The sequence below is a fragment of the Pelodiscus sinensis genome, chromosome 25 (assembly GCF_049634645.1).
Source record: "Pelodiscus sinensis isolate JC-2024 chromosome 25, ASM4963464v1, whole genome shotgun sequence".
In the NCBI taxonomy this organism is placed as follows: Eukaryota; Metazoa; Chordata; order Testudines; family Trionychidae; genus Pelodiscus; species Pelodiscus sinensis.
The window spans coordinates 614,495-638,162 of NC_134735.1; the positions used below are offsets into that span (position 1 = coordinate 614,495).

General features: G+C 52.5%; 1 protein-coding gene across 1 annotated transcript; it reads right to left on the reverse strand.

Moving 5' to 3' along the window:
* Positions 1-1,506: 1,506 nt before the first annotated feature.
* On the reverse strand, positions 1,507-22,168 carry STPG1 (sperm tail PG-rich repeat containing 1). Its single transcript, XM_014577185.3, has 8 exons — positions 22,026-22,168; positions 20,866-20,969; positions 14,967-15,068; positions 13,803-13,976; positions 10,081-10,192; positions 9,207-9,372; positions 6,953-7,143; positions 1,507-2,089 (listed from the first exon to the last, which is right to left on the reverse strand). Exons 1-8 carry the CDS (start codon positions 22,105-22,107, stop codon positions 2,013-2,015), a joined length of 1,008 nt encoding a protein of 335 aa, XP_014432671.1. The 5' UTR covers positions 22,108-22,168; the 3' UTR covers positions 1,507-2,012.
* Between the last annotated feature and the right edge of the window lie 1,500 nt (positions 22,169-23,668).

Below are 23,668 nucleotides of genomic sequence, written 5' to 3' on the forward strand. Positions count from 1 at the left end.
CTCTACAACGAAAGGCAGCACGGATAGTGTTGTGCCACTTTGCGCCAGTTGAGAATCTGGCCTGGAGTTGTGCAAGGTGGGCGTTGTTCCCTCTGCAGCCTTTGCACTAGTGCAGCAAGATGCTCCACATTCCGAGCAGGTAGCGTTTTACACTCACGTTGCACTGGCCTAAGTGGCATAGGGCAATGGAGGATCAAGAGCCTAGTTTGATGCCAGCCTGCCCTGGATCTCACACCCACCTTACATCAAGGAAAGAGCTGATTCACATCAGTGTGAGAGCAGACTCTGCCCTGCCCCCGCGCCCTGCCTAAGGTGGGTGTTTCGCTGACGTTGCTGGCTTCAGTATCGGTTCATCCCTTCCAGCAAAGGCGAGTTGCCATACAGCTGGTGGAAAGCACAGCTCACAAGTATGCGAGAGCATTCTTGACTCTTCACCCCAGCCCACCAACCCCTTTGGAAGATGAAAGGGTGAGCGGAGAGGCTCCGGGGCAGCAAGTCCTGAGGGTGGGTAAAGGTCGTGTGAAAGTATGAGCCCACTTGTGTTTGTAAGGAGCCCATGATGACAAATGGGGGAAGCTTCCACTGAAGCAATATTTGGCTAGGTCCAGTTGATGGCTGGTTTGTACTGACTTGGGGAAAAACCGATTCAAAAGTGTTTGACTTCTGCTCACTTGCAGCTCTGAGAAAAGCACCCGCAGCTGGGTGCACACCTGGAAAGCTTGCCGCTTGCACTGCACAAATTCTGCACATGCATCCCAAACACATGCCAGGACCTGACTATGCCTGGCAAACTGACACCACCAGAGCAGGAACCTCGCAGAAATGAAAACTGTCTCCTGTATCGCCCTCCCAGTGTGCTCCAAAACCAGCCACCCCTATTCTGCAGGGTTAAGTTCAGAGCGGAGCTGTGTTAGTCTGTATCTGCAAAACAACAAGGAGTCTCGTGGCACCTCGGACTAACAGATCTCTTAGTGCACGAGCTCCCGTGGGTAAAACCCACTTCATCAGATGAATAAGCGTGTTGTAACGTTCACTGCTTGCCCAGGTAGCTAATTATTTCAGTTTCATGTATCTTTTATCTACCTCCCCACCCTACCTTTATGTCACTGTGGATTAGTTTACAAACAGGAAATTGGTCTGTTGCAATGAGAAATGGGATCTCCTGAAATCCCAAACTCCCCAGGGCTTTACTGGAGAGATGAAATTTACACGACACACCAAGAGGGTGCGTGCTGTGTGGGGCTGATTCACCATCCCGTGGCCAGGCTGGCAGTCACTTATGTCAGTGCAAAGTGGGTCGTCAATGGTGCCCTTTTGGGACCAGCCTCTGGTCAGTCTGCAGATCTTCGACTTAGAGGAGTTTTTCCTGAAGTGCCAGTGAGGGGAGATATGGGGGCAGACAGGCAAGTGAATTGCCAAACCACCAGTCAAATGCTCAGTCCTCAACAGCTTCTCCTACTCCCGTCTCCTCTCACTGGTGATTAGCTGAGACTGCAGCACGCGTGCCAGTATTATTAATATTTACTTGTACTATCACCATGACTAGGACAGATTTATTTTGTGCTTGGAGGGAGGGAGCCAGAAGCACACCTGGATTCTAAAAGCCAGAGGTTCAACTGGAGGGTCAAGAGAACCACAATTTCAACCAGGGATAAAAATCAAGCAATAGATTATCACAAGTGTTGTACGTGATTGGCCGATATGTGACCAGAATTGATTAGCCCCACAGATACATTCCCACTAATTACAGAGGGTTAAAAAGAATCAAACAGTATTTGCTTGACTTGTTCAAAGTCAACTTAATTGGAAGCTTTTACGTCAGTTTCAGCCTGATGATCAGCTTTCAGTCTGCAATCTGTGCAAATTACCATGGTCAGCTGCCAGACTACAAGGCCAGTTAAGACATAGGTGCTGGGGATACTGTAGCTTGTTCATGTATTTGCGGGTGCACGGCTGGTTTAGGGTGAGTCCAGTCTTTGCAGAATTTCTCCGAAGTGTGAGGACGCTCCTGCCTACAGTACTGGAATCCACTTGTTATCAACGTTGTAGAGAAAGGACTGCTTCCCTGGTACTTCTGGAAGATACGTACCTATCACGAGAGATGCGGAAAAGAGCTAATGCAAAGAGCAGACTATTGACAAATATAAGAACTAGGGTGTCTTGTTTGCAGGGTGGGGAGAGGCTAAAGAAAGGGCTGTAAATCCTTGGCTGTATTTTTGATGGGCTGCATGGAGCAGCTTCAATTTGTAATGAATAATGGCAAGATTCCTGCACCTTTACTGACCAGGTCCCTCACGCTGGCACTGAAGTCAGTGGTGCTACGTGAGGCATAAGGACAAATTCAACATGCATAAAGAAGATGAAAGCAGGGAATGCTAGTCTAGTTTTCCAGGTGAAATTCTCTGCTTTGCCACAGCGCTTTTCATGGTCTTGGTCATGTCACCTGGGCCAGATTAGTGTTTAGGTGCCTAACTCCTACTGAAATCAATCACGGTAAGTTTGAAGCTCTCTCTGCCTTCATTTCCCATCTATGCAATGGGGATAACAGCACTTCCCTACCAGGAGAGGTGCTGTGAGGATAAATCCATGGAAGGCCGGGACGGGCTCAGCTACTACGGAAATGGGGGCCATACAAGCTAGATAGTGGAGATCACCAACAGGGGCCAAAGGTTTTGTGAAGGCAGAAAGACTCTTCTCCACCTTGAGTATCTAATCGCACTGAGCTGACCTGTTATACAAATGGAAGTAAAGTCAGCTTCCGAGCCTCCTCGGCCTTTGAGATAAAACGCTTGTATATGCTGTTAAATTACAGCGGTCTGGGCAAACCATGCTTTTGTTAATATCCTCATTAACATTCATTGTCATGAGAGAAGGGCCCGAGCCAAGACACAGCAAGCTAGTTCCAAAGGTTGGCACAGATCCTTTGTTTGGACCTTCTTTTAATCTCGACTCTGATCCAAAATTCACCTTGATTGTATTTGGTGTTGACTGACTATCTCTCTATCGGTGGCTTTTTAAGTTACATGATCAATCAGAAACCCTGGACATAATATTAAATATCTGGCATCCTAAAATCCGGGCACCGAATACTTGGTGCCCAATCATCCCTTCCTATCGCTAATACGAGCCTATTCATTGAATCGGGTGCTATTTCGGTGGTTGGGGGCAATGACATTGACGTAACACTGCAGCTCTGCATTGCATGCGATTCTTACAGGCCTGAGCCATTGTGCATTGGATATGAATAGTGCACATGGGCTAACTCTGGTAAGATGTCGTCACAGGGTGCTTTGCCCCAGTGGAAGTCTCTTGTCTAGAGGTAAAAGGTAAAACGAAGGGGATTTTGCTATTTCCCAAAGCCGGTGCTGGCAGCTGGGTTTGTGTGACGGATGTCCTGATGTATCACACATTAACAATGCATGGGCATGATTTCCAGTTTAATTCTTGAGCTGCTTTTACTGCCGTCGGTTCAAAGTATTTCTAGCCCTGCTTACTTCCTCTGCTTCATCTTGAATTTGATTTTCTCACATGTTTGAAAGACTCTGGGCTGGATCCTTGGCTGGTGTAAATGGGCACAGCTTCATTTGCTTCAATTTACCCTGCTGGGGACCCGGCATCTACCAAGCAGACGCTGCGCGTTTCTGCCCAAGCGCTTGGCATGCTCAGCATGTGAGATGTAGCAGGGCGGACGGGTATTGTGCAGCCCTCTAGTAAAATCTCTCCCTTTGTTTCTGCGGCCACGAGGCAGGGGGAAACCAACAGCACCATGTGAGCCGGGTCTGACATGCGCCAGCACGCTGTGGATGGGAGATTCGACAGATGACTAAACTCAGAGACTGTAAACAATAGCAAACTTGGTATTGTCTGCGCTCCAAATCCGGCATCAGCCTGCCACAGGGACGCAGGGTCACGTGTCTTGCATTGTTTACTTCCTCGAATACACCTCACTTACTCACCGCAGGAAAATACTGTTACTCATGGCGATTCCTGATTGCACAACACGCACCCAGGGCCAACTGCCACCAGCCTTCCTCAGGCTCCGCTGTGCCCTGCTGCACAGGCACCCGCAGGCTTGCAGTGCGAGGAGCAACTCAGCGGCCACAACCAGAGACTGAATCCGGCCTTAGCTTGTCCCCTAGGTGTTAGCATTGACGGGGCTGGAGGTGGATCCCCTGCATCGCTGGGAGGTCAGATGGCCCTTGGGCTACGATGGAGTAAAGGCTCCAAGCTCTAGCCCTCTGCATGTCCCCTGGAAGCACTGGCTGGTCATGGGAGCCAAGGACATGATGCCCACGGAACCCTTCATACGCTTCCCCCATCGTCTCTCTGAGCAGGCCCCTTCCTGAGCTTTTCTGGACGCAGTTACGGGCCCTGGTTTGTCTCCCACGTGTGCTGATGTCAATCAGGAGCAACTGCCCTGGACTCAAGGGAGTCGCACCAATGTTACACCAGCGTCAAAGTGGCAGAAGGCAGAGGAGCGCGGTTGGGAGGGCCTGCAATGCAAACACTTGGCTTCTTCATGAGTCACTGTCTTCCTTCTTTCACTGCTTCCTCCCCCTCGCCCACACAGGGCACTAAGGCAGCCCAGGGAAGACTTTGGTTGCAACAACAAGAGTCGAATGGGAGTTTTCCAAACACACCGCAGCTCCCAGAAGCTGTTTATCAAACTTGCCGACAGTTGGCAATAGCTGAATGGCGCTCGGAGTGTGTGTGTGCGTCTCAAGATATTTTAAACAAAGGGTACAGTGACCCGAATGCAGGGCTAGGAGTCAGGAGACGCAAGGGCCAATCCCAGCTCTGACACTGAATCTCTGTGTAACCGTGGACAAGTCATTTAGCCTCACATTTACAAAAGTATTTAGGTGCCTAATGGTGCAGAGAGGCACCTAATGGGATTTAATAACAGCTCCCATAAATCTAACTAAGGGTATGTCTACACTACAAAGTTAGTTCGAACTAACTTTCATAGGCGCTACACTAGCGCTCCGTTAGTTCGAATTTAATTCGAACTAATGGAGCGCTTAGTTCGAACTAGGTAATCCTCATTCCACAAGGATTAAGCCTAGTTCGAACTTACTAGTTCGAATTAAGGGCTCTGTAGCCCCTTAATTCAAACTAGTGGGAGGCTAGCCCTCCCCAGCTTTCCCTGGTGGCCACTCTGGCCAACACCAGGGAAACTCGTCTGCCCCCCTCCCGGCCCCGGAGCCCTTAAAGGGGCACGGGCTGGCTACGGTGCCTGTGCCAGGTGCAAGCCTGCCAGCACCCAGCCAGCAGACCCTGCACCTGGCACGGATCGAGCCACCCACCCGCTGCCACCCAGCCCTCCCCCTCTTCCCGGGACCAGGCTGGTGGCTCCCGGGAGCTTGCCCGGGACCGCAAGAGGCGGGCACCCGCCTGGTCTAGTGTGGATATTGTGGACCTCGTCCACGATCTCCACACTAGGCACAGGAAAGTGGCTGGCTAGGGCAGGAGAGCTGCCAGCCTGGCCACCCAGGAGCAGGTGTGCAAGAGAATCAAGGGGGTCCACTGAGACCCCCGACCCTGAGCCCTGAGCTTACAATGGCCGTCCTGGGTCAGACCAAAGGTCCATCTAGCCCAGTAGTCTGTCTGCCGACAGCGTCCAACCCTAGGAACCCTGGAGGGGATGGACCGGAGACAGTGACCAAGCCATTTGTCTCGTGCCATCCCTCTCCAGCCTTCTACAAACCTTGGGCAGGGACACCACTCCTACCCCCTGGCTAATACCACTCCATGGACCCAACCTCCATGACTTGATCTCACTTCCCTTTAAACTCTGTTCCAGTTCTAGCCTTCACAGCCTCCTGCAGCAAGGAGTTCCACAGGTTGACTCTTTGCTTTGTGAAGAACAACTTTCTCTTACTAGTTTGAAGCCTGCTACCCATTCCTTTCCTTTGGTGTCCTCTAGTCCTTCTTTATGGGAACTAATGAAGAACTTTTCTGTATGCACCGTCTCCACCCAACTCCTGCTTCTAGAGACCTCTATCCTGTCCCCCCTCCGTCTCCTCTTTTCTAAGCTGAAAAGTCCCAGTCTCTTTAGCCTCTCTTCATATGGGACCTGTTCCCAACCCCTGATCATTTTAGTTGCCCTCCTCTCTCCCAGCCTCTCTCTTCCCCTCTCCCACCTCCTTTTCCCAGTCTCCCCCAGTTTTGTTCAATAAAGACAGATTCCATTTTTGAACACAATTGTCCTTTATTTTGTACATCAATAAGAAGGGGGGCTAGGGAAGGGTAAGTGGAAGGAGGTGAGGGAGGAATGGGGTACGAGCCCCCGATGGGGAGGACTGGGCTGGCTCTGCGGGCTTCTGGGGGTGGAAGCTCTCCTGCAGCCCCCCAATACCCCCTCTCCCCAGATGGCAGCCTGCGGCAAGTGCAGCCGGGCTGATGGCTGAGTGCTGTGATGTGCCCAGTGTGGGCACTCAGGGCACTCCAAGCCAGGACTGCTTTGCACGCGGGGCACCCCTGAGAACTGTCTGTCTGGGGTGGGGGTCGGGTCCCTTTAAGCACAGCCCTCGGCTAGCCTGAGACAGCAGCTCCATGCTCTAAGTCCTCCTCTGATGCCCTGCCGGCACTGCTTCCGGCCATCCTTTACCCCGCTTCAGGGTCCACTTAATGTGGACGCGCTAGTTCGAATTAGCAAAACGCTAATTCGAACTAGTTTTTAGTTCTAGCTGCGTTAGTTCGAATTAGCTTAGTTCGAATTAAGTAATTCAAACTAAGTTAGTTCGAATTAGTGCTGTAGTGTAGACATACCCTAAGGCACTTGTCTGTATCCTATACACCGTTGTATGTCTGACCCTTAGCCTTTCTGTGCCTCTGTTTCCCTAGCCGTAGAAAGGAGGGTCACCCTGCTAAATCAGCTATGGAAAGTGCTGAGTGCTGCAGCTCCAGCACCTCTGTAAATACAAAGCATTTATCAATATATTTACTTTACCTGGCCCAGGGAGCCCTTGTCGAGATGTGTTCCCTGTCCACCGTCCCGTACTGGAAACAAATACAGCACTAGAGATGTAATGCTTCGGCGGGCCTTCGTAGTCCACTATTTCGTACTGCCCCGGCCCCGGCAGAGGTGGGTTTTTAGGAGGTGGTACGGCTGCGGCGGAGAAATTCAAGTTTTGCTTGCGCCTATTGGAAGAAAAGCGAATACTCAAGCTACAGTCGGACGGGAGGGAGGTTTAAGCTTGAGACTAAAAGCTCTGAGGTTCAGTGGAGGGAGGTGCTGATGTTTCACTGGGCGCTTGCACCCCATGGGCTCCTTCGGAAAGCCCAGCTAAAAGCTTGAGAGAATGGCCTAGACAAGAGCTGTCGGCCCCTCGGCCCCGGTGCTTGGCCAGTGCGGGCCCCTGTACCAGTCACCCATCGGCCCCCTCGACCTGGCCCTGCTGCCGTGCAGCGCAAGGGACACGCTCTGGCAGTGAGGAAAGGTTGTGGCCAGGGGCAGGCAGCAGGGAACGGCCCCTCTAGCTCGCTGCTGCTGGGCCTCCACCCTTGTGTGGACACAGCCGCTTGCCCCTGGCGTGTAGGACGGAGACAGCCTGACTCGGGCGCCTGGATGCTCATGGGGCTGATATTTGCTGACGATGTGAGACCGTCCAGCTCCCTGAAATCTCATTGGCCTTGCCCTAGTGCTCTGTGTCTAGCACGCGCTCTCTGGCGTTGCCTCTCTCGCAGCAATGGGCAGCCTGCCCCCGAGGGCCGCGTGCTGCCCACTGGGGCTCTGTGTGGTCTGCCAGAGATTTCCGTTGCCATGTGCAGGGTTGCCAGATCCTGCTGGTTTCCATGTGTGTTGGACTCTTCCTACCAGTGTTACTGAACACCCCCCGCGGGAAGAGGTGGGTGCTGGCTGCGCTCCCTCTGCAGCCAATCACAGCGCTGCTGCGGTGCAGTCGACACGTGCCACCAGTTCTAGGGGTGCAAGCGCAGCGAGCACACCCCCCGTCCCGGGAGAGCCACTCGGTGATGACAAGCTCGCAGCCCCCTCGCTGCCCAACAGCTGCCCACCCCCTGCAGTGAGCTCCAGCCGCCTCCGTGCAGAGCTGCCGACCTGCCCGGAGACTCCTCAGACCTTTCCCTGGCCAAGAATTTATTGTTGATCTTAATCTTATCTCAGGCAAAGCCATGTCACTGTCAGTGGGCGGTGCTCCCATAAACCTACTGGAATAACCTGCTGCTGAGCAGACTTCTCTGCCTTTCCTCCACGCTGCCAAGGGGGAAGAAAGGGGCTTTTCCTCTTCTCCCTGCCCGTCGGCTGGGGGTGGGAGAGGCTGGCTGGGCTGGCCTGAAGAAGTGCGTGAAGCCTCGCGGGGAGGCCGTCGTCCGCCTGTTTCGCAGACTCGGTGCCATTCAGAGGCGCGTCTAAGCGTTAGCCCAACACAACTGACTCTTGGCCCAGCGCGGGGTGCACCCCACGTTAGTCATTCAGACGGCTGTGAACCCCTCCCCTCTCACTCGCACGCCACAGTGCCCGGGCGAGGTTCCTTAGCCACAAGGCATTACCTCGGGGTGAGATCACGCATTGGTTTTCGTAAGGGGGGAAAATTGGGTCAAATGGGCGAGGTCTACACTAGGGGGCAATGTCGAACTAAGGTACGCAACTCCCGCTACGTGAAGGGCATACCTGGAGTTGGAGGGACGCGGCGTCTCGACCGCGGGGGTCTACGGGAGAAACTTGTCCATCGATTCCCCTTGCTCTTCTTGATCCAGTGGAGTACCGGAGTCGATGAACGTGCAATCGGTGGTTGATTTAGCAGGTCTTTTCTAGACCCTCTAAATCAACCCCTGGGCGCTCAATTCCTGCAGCGCCGATCTCCCAGTAAGTGTAGACAAGGCCATGGTTAAAACCTCTGACTGGCCGGGAGCTGTGGGATCTGTTCCCTGTTCTTCCATTGGGTCGCATCTGTAAACCGGGGATTGTCTATCCTACCTACAGCACAGCCATTGTGTAGTGTGTGTGGCGACAGTTTGTATATTTTGCTTTTCAGTGTTATCAGCCCATCTCCCCTTTGAGGCAGAACACCCTGGGACTTCTGCTTCCCACGGGAGCCATTTTTTGCCCATCCCCTACACCAGAAGCAGCCAAGTCGGGGCTTGCTGGGAGATGGTGGGAGAACGGTGCGGAGAGCCGGGTGGAGCCTGCAGGCTTGGCTAGCGAGGACTGGCAGTGAGAAAGCAGACAGGCTGGGACTCACGTGGAAGGGGGCTTCTTTGCGGCGGCTGTGGGCTTGTCTAGCTGATAGGCAGCCGGCCCGGGACTTGTGTTGTGCACCTTTGCTCCCCGATGGGTATTCGATCTGAAGCAAGACACGGGGATCCTGGGTGACTTCTGGACCAGGGATTCGTTGATTCTGTAGTGGCCTAATAACACACAAGGGCAGGGATGTCCCGTCAACTGCACTGGGGCCGGCACGGCTCAGTGAAAACACCCGACGTAACAGGGAGCAGCACAAGAGGGTGTTTGGGGGTAAAGCATTGCTGGAGATGATATAAATTGCTACCTGGAGCAGCTTACCCCGGGGCGCAGAAAATAAGAGCCTGCTCTAGCAACGGGGTCCTGGACTTCCCAGGAGGATGTGCAGGCAGGAAAACTAGCAATGACACGGACAGGTGAGATGCTGACTGACTATCCCCTGCCGTTACACCACCGACTGTCAAGTGGCCAGAGCCAGCCAGCCTCCGGCTCCAGGGTGTAAACTTCACGAGGCAGAAGGGCCAGGAAGAAGTTTCCTTCTATGGCAGCATGACAGACGGAGGTGTATTATGGGGCGCTAGGTCACACCACTCCCTGAGCCCCTGGCACTCTGGGGAGCCCCCTCCCCATTCCAATAACCTTTCTGGAGCGTGACTCTCTCTGGCTGGTCAGCACCAACACTTCCAAGGGGCCGTCCTGGAGAACCCGGACGTGCCACCTACCGATACCAGAAGGGACACAAACCCGCAAGGTGGCGCGTGTTCCCTGGGACACGCTGGGTGCCCGGCTAGCCTTGGTTCCAGCCAGGGCGGTAAGGCCCTCGTAGAGTCAGATTCCAGGCGATGCTGCTCTGCCCATCACAGCAGCTCACTTACACGGAGAGGGCCATTTGTCCGCTTTGTCAAGGCTCAAGCCCCTCGGCGTTCTGGACACAAACACCGCCCGGGCGCACACGTTGTTGCTTTGCTTGCAGAAATCTAGAGAGGCCTGGGCAAAAGGAAGTCTCCATGAATTGCTTTGAATTGACTTTCCTCTTGGGTAACTACTAATGTCACAAAAAATGCTGGGGGGAGGCTGGGGGAGGAGGCGGGGAGATTGAGAGGCAAGGACACGGGGCATGGAGGCGGGGGGGCGCTGGGGGCAGGGACACGGGGCATGGAGGCGGGGGGACGGGGAGATGCAGGGGGTGGCATGGAGCTGGGCGGGACCTGCAAATGGGCGGCCTGCAGATCGGCTACAGGTTTGGCTAGCCACGCAAGGCTCATCGGGCGGGGGAGGGAGCAGGGGCAGGGTCGGGAGTGGGTTATACAGAATCTCTCTTCGGTCCATGATTTTTAGTGTCTGGCAAATTCGTGAATTTAAGCACTGAGCCTCGTGTTGAACAGATTCCTGAGAGGTCGGCCAGAGTGAGCCTTTGTGAAGCGTGTTTGCCCACAAGAGGCTCCGTCTTTGTCTCTCCTGTTTCCTGTGTGAGTTCGTGCGAGAGGTTGGGGATTATCTGCTTTCACCGACACCGATGTCACTGGGGCATTGAACGCACTGGATGGAGTGTGCCACATGTTGGAATTAGCTTGGAAAAGAGACAACTAAGGAAAGGGGGGATGGGACAGAGGCCCATAAATCATGCCAGGGTGGAGAAGGGGAATAAGCAAACGTTATTTCCTTGTTCCCATAACACAGGAACAGGGGTCACCACGGCTACGTCTACACTGCACAGTTAGTTTGGAACAAGCTATTCTGGACTAGTTACTCTGGAATAGCTCCTTTCGAAACAGCGCGCCTACACCGCAGGGAAGCCTCAAAACGAGTCCAAGGCTGGCTCCCCTAAGGGAGACGCGCTACCTCGATTGAGAGCCCCGGGAGGCAGTGGGGAGGGGCTATTTTGAAATGGCAGCAGCGGAACCTCCACACAGGCCGAAATGGCAGCAGCGGAGCATCCACACAGGCCGTATTTCAAAAGAGCTATTTGGGAACAGGCCCTATTCCTCGTAGAACGAGGTTTACAGAAGTCGGAATAAGCTGCCCGTTATTTCAAAATAACAGAATTACTGTGTAGACGCTCGCATAGTTATTTTGGAATAATGGCCGAAATAACTTTGCTGTGAATACACACCCCAAATGAAATGAATGGGTAGCAGATTTAAAACAAATGAAAGGAAATATTTCTTCACACCTGTGGAACTCCTTGACATAGGATGCTGTGAAGGCCCAGGCTATAACAGGATTCAAAAAAGAGCTAGACAAATTCATGGAGGATAGGCCCATCCATGGCTAATGGGCAGGGATGGTGTCCCTAGACCAGGGGTGGGCAATAGGGCAGCGGCAGCTCACCAGGGTGAGCTCCTGGTGGGCCCTGACAGTGTATGAGATTATACCCTAGGGCCTGATTTGCAGCTCTAGGGGAGAACCACCTGTTGACTTCAGTGGGAGTTGTGCATGTGTCGGGGACTGGGCCTCTGTTTTTTCCCAGACTGTCTCTTTGCCTATGGCCATAAATTATCAGGTCTGGCCACCTCGTCAATTGATTGTTTCCTGTTGTGCTGCTTGAAGGCTAGACACCATCTCGTCCAGTAAAGCACAAGACTGTCATTAACCCAGGAAGAGTATTCCCAGAAGCAAATTCTTACAGTGTTAGAAATAACATTCTCCACACTCATGTGACTACGAGATGTGAAATAATCGCCTCCCACAAACTAGCTCAAACAACAGAAAACTTGTTGAAACAGCCCCTTGTAGCTGGAAGGCACCGTGGCAAAGGCCAGTGTCTTCCTCGCAGGGTGTCTCTGGGAAAGCCGGCCTTTCCACCATAGCAGGTCCCCGGGGCGCTGCTTGAGAATCCCCTCGGGGCGCACAACATCCCCCAAATCCCGCTCCGCCAATGGGGCGAGGCAGGTTTACACCAGACGAGGATCTAATCCTTTTATAAACAATGAAGACACATGATCCTTGAGTCTGACCAAGCCTATAAATGGGAATCCCTCTCTACCTCGCAGCCATGCCACCGTACGTGAGAGTTAGTCAGGCCCCACGGATGTGGGAGGATCAAGCGTGGTCACTGTTTGTGTGGGGGACAACCGGGGACACGTGTGATTCTATCCCTAGCAGCACTCGTCTCTTGGCGAAACTTCGGAGCCAATGCCTCGGCTGGGGGGCTGGGCTGCGGAAGGCTGTTGTTCCAAGGAGTGTGATGTGTGGATAAGGCACTGGATTGGGACTCGAGAGAGCTAGGTTCCCAGGTCTGCCGTGGACGTAGGAAAATCAGTTATGGTCTCTGCTTCGCTGATCATTAATGCTCCACTCTCCTTCACTCTGTCTTGTCTACTTCGATGGCAAACTCTGGTGCAAGGACTCAGTCTTGTGTGTAGGGACATTTGGCAAAATGGGAACTCAGGCTGGTTGGAGCCTGTAGGCCCGATACGTAATATGAATAATCGCAAACTCCTGTGCAGGTCCAGTGGGCTGCAGTTTTCTCCTTCTCTCGCTGCCTGCACAGTTGTACAACGCCGGCGCGTGAGGAGCCAGCAGGCGCATCCGCCCGAGCAGTCCCCTGGGGTGTCACACTCGAAGCGAGTAGAGTGAAAACAGAGCAGGGTGGCCACACAAGATTCTTGTTCTAAGGGACAGACACTCAGGGAGCTGGGGCTCCAGCAGAGTTAGAGTAACGGATCTGACAGCTGACCAGTCAGCCCGGCCGAGGACTGCCGAGGGCACACTGAAATCCAGGACCAAGAGGTGCACTGAGATTCGTAACCCTCTGCATTTCGTTAAGAACTCCCTCGCAAGATGCTCCAAGCCATCATGGAGAAGGCTTGCGACACCCCAGGGAGTCCTGTAGTATCGTCCCCATGTCACAGAGGGATGCGGAGGCACAGAGAGGTTAACGTGTTATTCAACATCACACAGAGTCACGGGCAGAATCAGGAACAGAACTCGGGGCCAGGACCAGATCCACAGCTGGTGTAAACTAGCATAAGTCCATGCAAGGCAGTGGGGGATCCGGCCCTTGTTTCAAGCATTAGACCACCCGCCTGCTAGGAACACACCTACGAGGTGACAGCCCAACTGTGACACTCCCAAAGGCTCCTCCGGGCTGTGGGGTCCTTCAACCCCTCGGGTTACGCTGTGGTGCAGGCGGCGCGTTGCTGCAGTGGCACATCTGGGCTGCCTGGGCGACCGGGACTGCCGGGCTCTGACCTGTTTCCAGTGAAGTCAATGGCACAAATCCCACTGACTTCACTGGGCCAGGAGGAAGCCAGAGGTGCACAGGAGATACACCTACTCCTATCTCCTAGAACTGGAAGGGACCTCGAGTCATCAAGTCCAGTCCCCTGCCCTCACGGCAGGACCAAGTACCATCTCTGCCAGATGTGCCCCAGATCCCTAAATGGTCCCCTCAAGGATTGAGCTCTCAACCCTGGGTTTAGCAGGCCAATGCTCAAACCACTGTGCTATCCTTCCCCTGTCGCACACCCTTACTGGGCAAGCCATGCTGTGGCCCACGCAGGGTTAAACGCAGTCGGGTGGTCACCCTATAATCCCCCATATCACTGAAAGGGAACTGTACTTTGGCGTTGACCCCCTGGGGTTTGCCCCTTACTTTGTACTGATTGGGCGCTGGGGTGGTCTTTTGCACTCGCTTCTTAGCAATGGGCTGCTGAAACATGCTGGAGTTTCCGGTGCTGAAATCTTGCTTGGACTGGAAGGCCAGGGAAAGGTCGTAGGCGTTCGCAGCCGGGTAGCTGGGTTTTCTGTTGCAGGGGAGACGAGCATCCTGGAAAGAGAGAAACGAAAGGACTCAGTAGAGCTGAATAGCGGTGCTGGAGGGAGAGGGGCGAAGTGCTTGGACCAGGCTGTGGCCTCTGGCCCTTTACATATGGCTATCGCTGGGGAGGGAACGTCCTCAGCAGGAACGAATGGTGGGGAGACTTTCCATTGCAGCTCCGAAGGAGTCTAATCCTGCCGGGATGGTGCCGAGCGCCACTCGTTCCCTTTGGCTCAGCCGCTTCACTTGGGCAGTGATTCAATGATCTTCCTTTGGGCTGGGCTGCAGATTCTAACGGACGGGGCAAAGTTACGGGCGCTCAGCGCTCGGAGCATCGAAAGGACCAAGCCGAGTCTCTAGCTTGGCTCATGCTTTGTGAATCCAACTGAAATGTACAGAAGATCTTTCTTGTCACTGGTTTTAGCCATTTTCAAGCTGGTTGAGTGCAACACCTGCAGCTAGCCCGTGTGTGGGGGAGGAGGGGGAATGTTTGTCCCTCCCCCCTTCACTTCCGTAACTCCAGCTCAGCTCCGCCAATCCTGCTCCAGTTTTCTATTCAAAAGGGGGGAAAAATCACCTAAGGGGTGAGACCAAGCGCAGAACATTTAGCCCCAGAGGAATTTGTTTCCTAAGCAATAGGCGCAATTGAAAAAGCAGGTCAGCTGGAGAATGGAATCCAGTGGCGTCTGCCCGTGGCTGGTCCAGGGATTATCTGTCGCAGGGGCTGGGAAGGTTCTCCATTACTGTTCTTCTCTAGCACTATTGTATCTCAGGCCCAGACCCTCCCGGCATTTGGTAAGGCACTCTAAATGTATGCAGCAAGGGATGAAAAATGAGACATGATCATTAAAGGCCTATTGAAATCAACTGAAAATCCCTTCGGCCTGGATCTTCTAAGGTAATTAAGTGACTAACTCCCTTTAATTTCAGTCGGAGTTGGACACTCACACCTCCTGGGCGGTGGCTCAGGCCCTGAACAATGCGAGCCCTTCCCCTTACCATGGACGGGAAGTAGCCCGTTCCTTTCGTCGACAGGGAGGTGCTGTTCATCTCTGCAGGCTGGTGAACGACATTGTAGAATCCCGGGCCTGGAATTTCATTCTAAAAAGGAACCAGAGAACAGTTCCCAGCCGTCGCCCTCCCGAACACACTCCAAAAACGACTTGGCAAGTTTCGGAGCTGTGACGCATGGGGGTGGGTGAAGGCCCAGCTGGGGAAGGCAGCCAAAGCCCCGCCCCCTCTCCTCAAAGCCACACCCCTTTCCCCGAGACCATGCTACATCACCTCCCGCCCGAGCACCGCCCAACCCCAGATGAGGGCTAGGGCTCCCACGTGGCATGGCCCCAGCCTTCCCCAGCCACCAGGCTGCCATGCAGCAGGGCCCTAGCCCCTCCTGAGCTGCTGGACAGTGTAGCACTTTTGGGAAGGCAATGCCTTTCCTGGCCTGCATTACCTTCTGCCCATGCTGTGACGGCAAAACCTAGGAATTGCCAGGCTGGGTCAGATGAGAGATCCGGACTGTCCATTATCCTGTCTCAGTGGCTAGGGGCAGATGCATCAATGGAAGGTGCAAGAATGCCTTAATGGACGGGTATGGGATAACCGAAAAGGACTGTTACTGCTATGCCGGGGATGTGCTCACAGCAGGCCTGCTGACCTGGGGGCGAGGGGAGGGACAGTGGCAGTAGATGCTGGAGAGGAGGTGGATGCCATCAGCTTTAGTGTCCCTGAGTCTTGTAGAGCGAAGCATGCCTTATCAACAGTGTGGCCTCCTCCACAATGTAACTATTGATACTTTCGTGATCAGTAACAGAAGCTAAACACTTTAAAATCCTACGAACTCTTGGCCTTGATTATACCCAGTGGCAGTGAGTTCCAGAGGTTACCTTTATTATTTGTTATTACCACAATGCATAGGAGTTCCGATTATGTACCCGGATCCCATCTTGCTAGGTGCTGCACAAAGAAGCTACGCTGTGTGCACAATTATTTCCTTTGGTTGGTTTTCAGTTTGATGTGAACAAGCCTTGTTTTCACACAATGAGAGAGAGTAACCAGGAGCTCCCTATTCCCCTCTCCTCTCTCAGATCAAATCTCATTTGTCTCCTCTCAAAACCAAACCCCAGTCTCTCTCCAGGACTCATAATTGTCATCTATTTCTGAAACCCTCCTATTTGTGCTGCAGCTTTAATTTTGAGTCAGGGTGACCAGAAATGCACAGAACATTCCAGGTGAAGGCGTACCCTGGATATAAATAATGGCATTATAATATTTTCAGTATCATTTTCCATTCCATTCCATGGGCACCTGATCATTTTGTAGTAGCTGTCATTGTGCAATGAGCAGATGGTTTTCATTGTTTCAAAATAATAATCTTATTTTAATGCCAGTCTCAAATTGCACAGAAAAATTAATATGAAATGGGAGATTATGTTTCCTTCGTGTCTGCAAGGCAATTTATACAGCTTGGGAGTTTCGGAGTGAGTCTGAAATCTCTCTTGTACATCTGACTTGACTGAATTAATTCAGTGTGTGGACAGAATGCATTATTTGCAGTTACCGCACCCTCCCTGACTCAGCTCTCTGCCTGAGAGAGAACTGGGTGGGATTCTGTTTAGAGAGCAAAATAAACCCAAACTAGCCTCAGTTCAAGGCAATGACCCTATAAGCATTTGAGGCTCAGTTCTGCAAGGAACTAAAGATCTGTAAAGTCCTGTGCTCCCGCTAACCCAAGGGACACCAGCCGGATTTGTAGAGGCTCAGGACTGTGTGGGATGAGAAATATAGCCTGCTGTCAACACACATGTTGGAGGACGCAGGTATGTAGGAATGGAAATATCTGAGTCTCCTGAGCCTGGAGGGCATATCAGCATCATGTGACCTTGTCAATTACCAGTGGAAAATATTTTGGATGGAGCGCTGGACAAGCAGAGGAGATTGTACAAACACAGAAGGAGGTTCTGTCTTGTCCTGTCCGGTTCCTCTCCTGAGGAGTGTATGCTCAGATCCAGACAGAGATACACAACACAGTGTGGGAATAACATACAAGAGATGGGTCTGAAGGGGAGAAACAGTAGTTGGTAGAGAGGACACCAGGAGCAATTCCAGCTGTACACCCAGTCCTGCAAGGAGTGACATCTGCGGGCAGGCATCTGACCCCCCCATGCAGGCCAGGGACAGCAGGAAAGAACGAACAAAGCTGGCAGTGGGGAGAGGACACAGAGGAGTGACTCAGGGAGGCACAGGCAGTGGGAGAGGGTGTAGGAGGAATACATGAATAATAAAAACGAGCTTCCGAGAAGAGTTTGCATTGGCCACAAGCCCCGGGCACGTAAGGAATGACCTCGCTACCTCCTTAAGAGGCTACCAACCCGACTGGCCAGACTGGCACCCGAGTGGCTACCAACCAGGACATCACATTCTGGGACCGGCTCTAGGTCCTTGGCGGCATAGCCAGGAGCTCTGCAGGCCTGAGTGGCCAGAGGGGAGGAAGAGCCTAACCCTAAACCTTTGTGGCGGGCGTAGGAATGGACTTGGCAGTGTCTCGTCACCTGGACGGGCAGGCAGCTCGGTACACAGGCTTGCGGAGGAGAGGAGTCAAGGAAAGAGCTGAGAGAGAGGTACCAGGCGGAGGACGAGTTAGAACTCAGATACCGATGAGGCAGGACAGATCGGAGCACGGGCCATGAAGAGCTGTGTGAGGACGCCAGGTCCAATCCCGACCCGGAGAGCAACGAAGGAAAGGCATGACTGGCTGCGAGCTGGGGGATACGAACAGTCACTAATGGGGAGTGTCCGCATGATGAAAGCCCTCGTGAGAACGGGTCACGTCCTTGTCCCAGCAGAGATTCTGTATTCGCTTCATTCCATTTTCGTTAAAGAGGCTGAGGGGGAATCCTGGTTCACCTCCACATTACTCCCCATTGCATTCAGTGACTGACACTCTTATCTGCTGGCTGTGGCAGGAGGCCACGACCCGGATTCTACGGCTGGTTCTGATGTTGACTTGCTGCCTGATTGTGGGCAAGTAATGTCACCTCTCTGGGCATCCATGTCCCCTCCCATGCTATGTAGCTGCCTCTTCCTGTGTGTACATACAGTGTCAGTACCTACCACGTATCAGTAGGCACCACTCTAATGCTAATCACACAACTGCACCAGTAAAAACTGGAGCCACCCCATCGGAATCAGGCCCTGAGCCTTCCAAGTTCACCTCCTTTATAAAAAAGCTCTTGGGAGCTACAGTGCAGAGAGCCACGTCAATAAATATTCTGCAGACCCTGCAGAGAGGAACTATAAGATGCACCGAGGACTCATGTAAGTGGTGCAACTCCATGGATTTCATTAGAGATGCCCCTACTTACATTAGACTTTACTTGGCCACAATGGGACTAACACTTCCTGGCTGGAGGACGTGTACGGAGTTAGGCACCTACTTGCTATTTGTACCTTTGAAAATCTACTCCACCTTGAGCTGACTACTTGCCCGTAAATCCTTTCAGCTCCTTGAGATTGCATTCTGTCGAGGTGGAAGGCCATTAGGTCATGGTATTCGTTGGTCAGAAATATGTTGCATACAACACCCAATAATATACATTGAAGTTCTAGTAGAGAGTGAATCCCTGCACCTGTGGCCAATGTTCCTGCTAATTTTTTCCATCCATGTGCAGAATAAATGTTTTGTGCACTGAGGCATGTGTGGACGTGCACCAACTGTAGAAACACCTGCTGCTGGCCGTGGTCACTCAGCTAATCAGCTGGGTAACATTTGAATCTCTCCTGAGCAGCCACCCAAGGGTTCAGCTTACAGGGAACCCTGCTGTAGCTGTGCCATTATGTTCCATGGAGACATGACTAGGTACCTTCGCAAGGAGAAGCTCAGAAAGCAGCCCTAGTATTCGATGCAGTGACCTTTCCCTAGGGATAATGCCTAAGCAAAAAGCCACTTAGGTCTTGTGTCATGTGTGGTTTGGCCCGCTGGCTGCTCCATCCTCCAGGCAGGACATTCTCCGAGTAGAACAGAGTGTTTTGTGGAGCTACCTTAAAATTCTACCTCTTCTCTTTCAGCCAGAACTTTGCATCAGGTCACCTGGAACTCTTGGAAGCTGACCAGGCAGACAGATGGCGCCTGCATGAGGCAGTTAAGCAACTTCCCCACCTTGATCACTTCCCCTCATGATGATGTCCATGGATATTAGTGATACTCCAGCCGGAGTTAATGAACTCTTGATATTGCTGAGATGGAGAGACAAGCAAGAGGGAAGAGATCAAAGGGAGACTTAGAGAAAGAGACGGTACCAAATAACTCTCTGATCTCCCACTTGGAAAAGGGTGCATGGAGCTACGGAAATCCTCAGCTGACTAAATGTCCATGGCATTCTTGGGAGCCAAGCAGGGTTAGTCACCAGATGGAGAGCAGGAAACTTTCTGCAGGAGGCACAGAGAATCCTCCTTCCCTCAGAAGAGGCAGTAGTTAGAAAGCTGGAACCCCGAAGACCCCTTGTCTATAGAGGATGTGTCATCTGTACCAGCTAGAGAGGAAGAATTAGTATAGATGTCTGGTTGACTTGTACTGTGCTACAGTATCTTTCTGCTTCCCCCTTCTGGCCCAAGAGGAGTAGGCAGCATCGTCTCTATTTTTCAAAGGAGCCTAAGAGAATTAGGTACCTAAAACCTACTAAAATTCAGTGCTGTTCCACTGGTGTTGTACAGCATAACTCAGTGGTGGACCAGGGTCTTGAGTGTTAAAACGGAAGTTTCCTACAGTTCTTTATCAACAAAGTCACATGACTCTTTCATCAAACTATCTCAGTATTTTCCTCAGTGATTTTCAATAACACTTCTCTTCTGCCTCGATGTTAGTGGGTTTTTCCCCAAAGCCTGATCCATGGAATATTATACAAAACATGTATGCAAGCCATGTGTCCAGTTCAGCTCACCCAACCATTGTTATACGATGAGATCCCTAGAGATAATAGAATCATAGACTCATAAAATACTAGAACTAGAAGGGACCTTGTCAGATCATCAAGTACAGTCCCCTGCCCTCATGACAGGACCCAGTACCGTCTAGACCAGTGGTTCCCAGACCTTTCGGCATCACGTCCCTCTTTTTGATTTTCGAGAAACCCTCACGCCTCCCCCAAATAGCAGCAAAACTTGTTGAGGAAAAAAAAAAGGGAACTGACTGGGGACAAACCACAAAAATAGCAGCACAACTTGTGGGGGGAGGGGGAATTGATGGGGGGGCTGGGTTGTCTCGCGCCCCCCCCCCCCCCCCCGGAATTTCTTCTCGCCCCCCAGTTTGGGAACCCATGGTCTAGACCATCCCTAACAGGTGTTTGTCTAAGCTGTTCTGAAATGTCTCCAATGATGGAGATTCCACAACCTCTCTAAGCAATTTATTCCAGTGCTTAAACATCTTGACAGGAAGTTTTTCCTAATGTCCAACCTAAACCTTCCTTGCTGCAATTTCAGCCCATTGCTTCTTGTCCTATCCTTAGCAGTTAATGAGAACAATTTTTCTCCTTCCTCCTTCAAACACCCTTTTAGGTACTTGAAAGCTGCTATCATGTCCCCTCTTAGTCTTCTCCTTTCCAAACTAAACAAACCCAATTCTTTCAGTATTCCCTCAAAAGTCATGTTTTCTAGACCTTTAATCATTTTTGTTGCCCTTCTCTGGATCTTCTCCAATTGCTCCACATTTTTCCTGGACACAATACTCCAGCTGAGGCCTAACCAGCGCAGAATAGAGGGGAAGAATGACTTCTCGTGTCTTGCTCACAACACACTTATTAATGCATCCCAGAATGATGTTTGCTATTTTTTGCAAGTGTCACGTAATAGGAACATAAGATTTAAGCAAATGTCTTAAATCTCAAATATGTCTGTTACCTACCTGGTTATACTGAAATCTCTTTGCTTGAGAATTAAATCCCTTTTTTTCAGTGTTTGGGATCACTCTTGTCTCGTATTTATAAGGAATGGAGGAGACCTTGTAATCTAAAAGGTAAAGGCGATAAAAACAAGATCCTGAAGGTAACGATCCAGGAAATATGTAACTGTAGCACCAAACTTCATTTTAACTAGGAAACGTACATTAAATGCAAAGCTCGCATTAATGCCATGCTCGGGTCACAAAATCACCATCTGGTTTGGCTCTGAATTTTTCTGTTTTATTTATTGCTGTGGAGCTTTAAAGGTGCTTCAGTGATCACAAAGGGCCTTAGGGATGACTCAGATACTGCTGACTCCTTTTCAACCCGTGTCCTTACTTAGACCGTAATGGCCACAGAGACCGTTTAGGTCAGTCACTCTCCCAGAGGACACTGCCGCCCTGATCCTCCAAGGCAGGAGGCAACTCACTTCCATTGAATTGATAGCAACAAGCTCCGGGCCTCTGTGCTGTGCAGCATTGGGCTCAAAGGCCTTGCCCACACTGAGACTTCCTTGCCATTTCCCACTCGTGCAGCGTGGTGACAAAGGTGGGAGGTCGCGGGGCCGGCGCACTGTGTTTTTACCACTGTGTCATTGGAGTAACGCTGGTTGACACTGTGCAAATCGCCTGCTCTTCCCTACTCTGGAGCTCCCTCTGCTGCTGTTGGCAGTGGAGCGGGGCCAGTAGCTGTGCCACAGCCAGAGGGTTTAAACAAAGGCTCTGTGTGAACATGGCCATGCTGCTGCCCAGGGAGGAACCGGGGGCGAGAGGATCTTTGATATTAGTGGGAAAGGCAAACCAGGGACGAGGTGAGGGAGAAACGGCAGAGGAGAGAATGCTCTGCCTGTACGGAGAGCGAGGTGGCAAGTGCTAAATCAGAGGGGAGCTGCGAGACACGGGCTATGATTTAAATCCACAGAAGCAGGCTGCTGGGCCACTTTGGCCCTGCCCGGTCAGTGGGAGGGGAGCGACCCCTGCTGCCGCCCTGCACCAGGCCCCGTAATCCGCCGAGTTCCTGAATCATCCTTTGGACTGGACGGGAGGGCTCTGCCTGGAGCTGTGTTTTCCCATTCTCTGCCACCAAGTGATGACTGCATGTGAACGCGCTCACAATACCGTACCCCTGGATGCTTTCCCGATCTGCACAGCATGGGTTCCTTTGACCCTCGCAGCTACAGCCAAGTTCTCAGAGCAGGCAGCCATGCCACGCAGCTACTGCACACTGGCTGGAGAAACTCTTCCTCGCAGACTCACCATTTTGTTTCTAAACCATCAATTGGAAATATCAGAAATGTTATGAAAATGAGAAGGAAAAACTAGCCAGCGTTTCTAAACCAGGCTGGAATGGCAAAGCTGTAATAAACAAGGGAATTTCCTGTTCCGATTACAATGAATACTGTGTTTTACGTCCTACAGAATCGGTCACCAAGAAGTCCCAAGATCCCTGCAACCCTGACTTCAGTGGGCCTGCTGGGGGAATGAAGGGTGCAGGTGCGGCACCTACACATTGACAGCAACCCGTCTGCCCTCTCTGGGGAGGAGTGACATGGTGACAACCGAGCTTCTCGGCTGCGTGGGAGGGAGGGAAAGGATTAGACCAGAAAAGAGTGAGGCAAAGCCCTGCTCTTGTGCCAAAAGCGGTGGGGACCTGGAACCTCTACAAGGAGTGCGCTGAGCCTCTGGTTTGAAGGTTATTTTAAAGGTGACACTGGAGCCAGAGTATGAAGCCCAGGAATTGTGCTAAGAGACTCTGCTAGGCCAAGGGAGAGGAAGCATCCCCTGCTAGGACAGCAATTCTCAACCTTTTCCCATTTGTGGACCCCTAAAAAATTAAAAATGGTGGGGCAGACCCCTTGGGAACCTGCCGCCTGTCTATAGAGATGAATTCTATTCAGTCAGTTTTCAGTCTAAGTCTTTCGTGGACCCTTTCCAGGGTGTGTGCGCGCGTGGAGGGGGGGGGGGTCTGTGTGTGTATGTGATGGACCACAATTCGCTGTGTAGGACTCTCGTCTCTGCTAAGCCAGAGGAGAGGAAGCGTTGCATGTTGGGACTCTGGTCCCTGTGGAGTCCAGGGGGAGGAAGCGTTGCATGCTGGGGGTCTGGTCCCTGGGGGAGGAAGCGTTGCATGCTGGGGGTCTGGTCCCTGAAGGGGCGGGGGGGGTTGTATTTATTGCATGCTGGGGGTCCGGTCCCTGCGGGGTAGGGGGGGTGTATTTATTGCATGCTGTGGGTCTGGTCCCTGCGGGGCTGGGGGGGTGTATTTATTGCATGCTGGGGGTCTGGTCCCTGCGGGGCTGGGGGGGTGTATTTATTGCATGCTGTGGGTCTGGTCCCTGCGGGGGCGGGGGGGTGTATTTATTGCATGCTGTGGGTCTGGTCCCTGCGGGGGCGGGGGGGGGTGTATTTATTGCATGCTGGGGGTCTGGTCCCTGCGGGGGCGGGAGGGGGTATTTATTGCATGCTGGGGGTCTGGTCCCTGCGGGGGCGGGGGGGGTATTTATTGCATGCTGTGGGTCTGGTCCCTGCGGGGGCGGGGGGGGGGTGTATTTATTGCATGCTGGGGGTCTGGTCCCTGCGGGGGCGGGGGGGTATTTATTGCATGCTGTGGGTCTGGTCCCTGCGGGGGCGGGGGGGGGGGTGTATTTATTGCATGCTGTGGGTCTGGTCCCTGCGGGGGCGGGGGGGGTGTATTTATTGCATGCTGGGGGTCTGGTCCCTGCAGGGGCGGGGGGGGGGGTGTATTTATTGCATGCTGGGGGTCCGG

Bases quoted from the DNA above. Each gene is read 5' to 3' on its own strand.
- STPG1 (XM_014577185.3), bottom strand. From the start codon at position 22,107: ATGGCTGCCTGCTCTGAGAACTTGGCTGTAGCTGCGAGGGTCAAAGGA. The intron at 20,970-22,025 runs GTACGGTATTGT...TTTACCTTTTAG, and splicing joins GATCGGGAAAGCATCCAGGG to ATTACAAGGTCTCCTCCATT. The intron at 7,144-9,206 runs GTGAGTCCCAGC...TTCTTCCAATAG, and splicing joins GCAAAGAAGCCCCCTTCCAC to GCGCAAGCAAAACTTGAATT.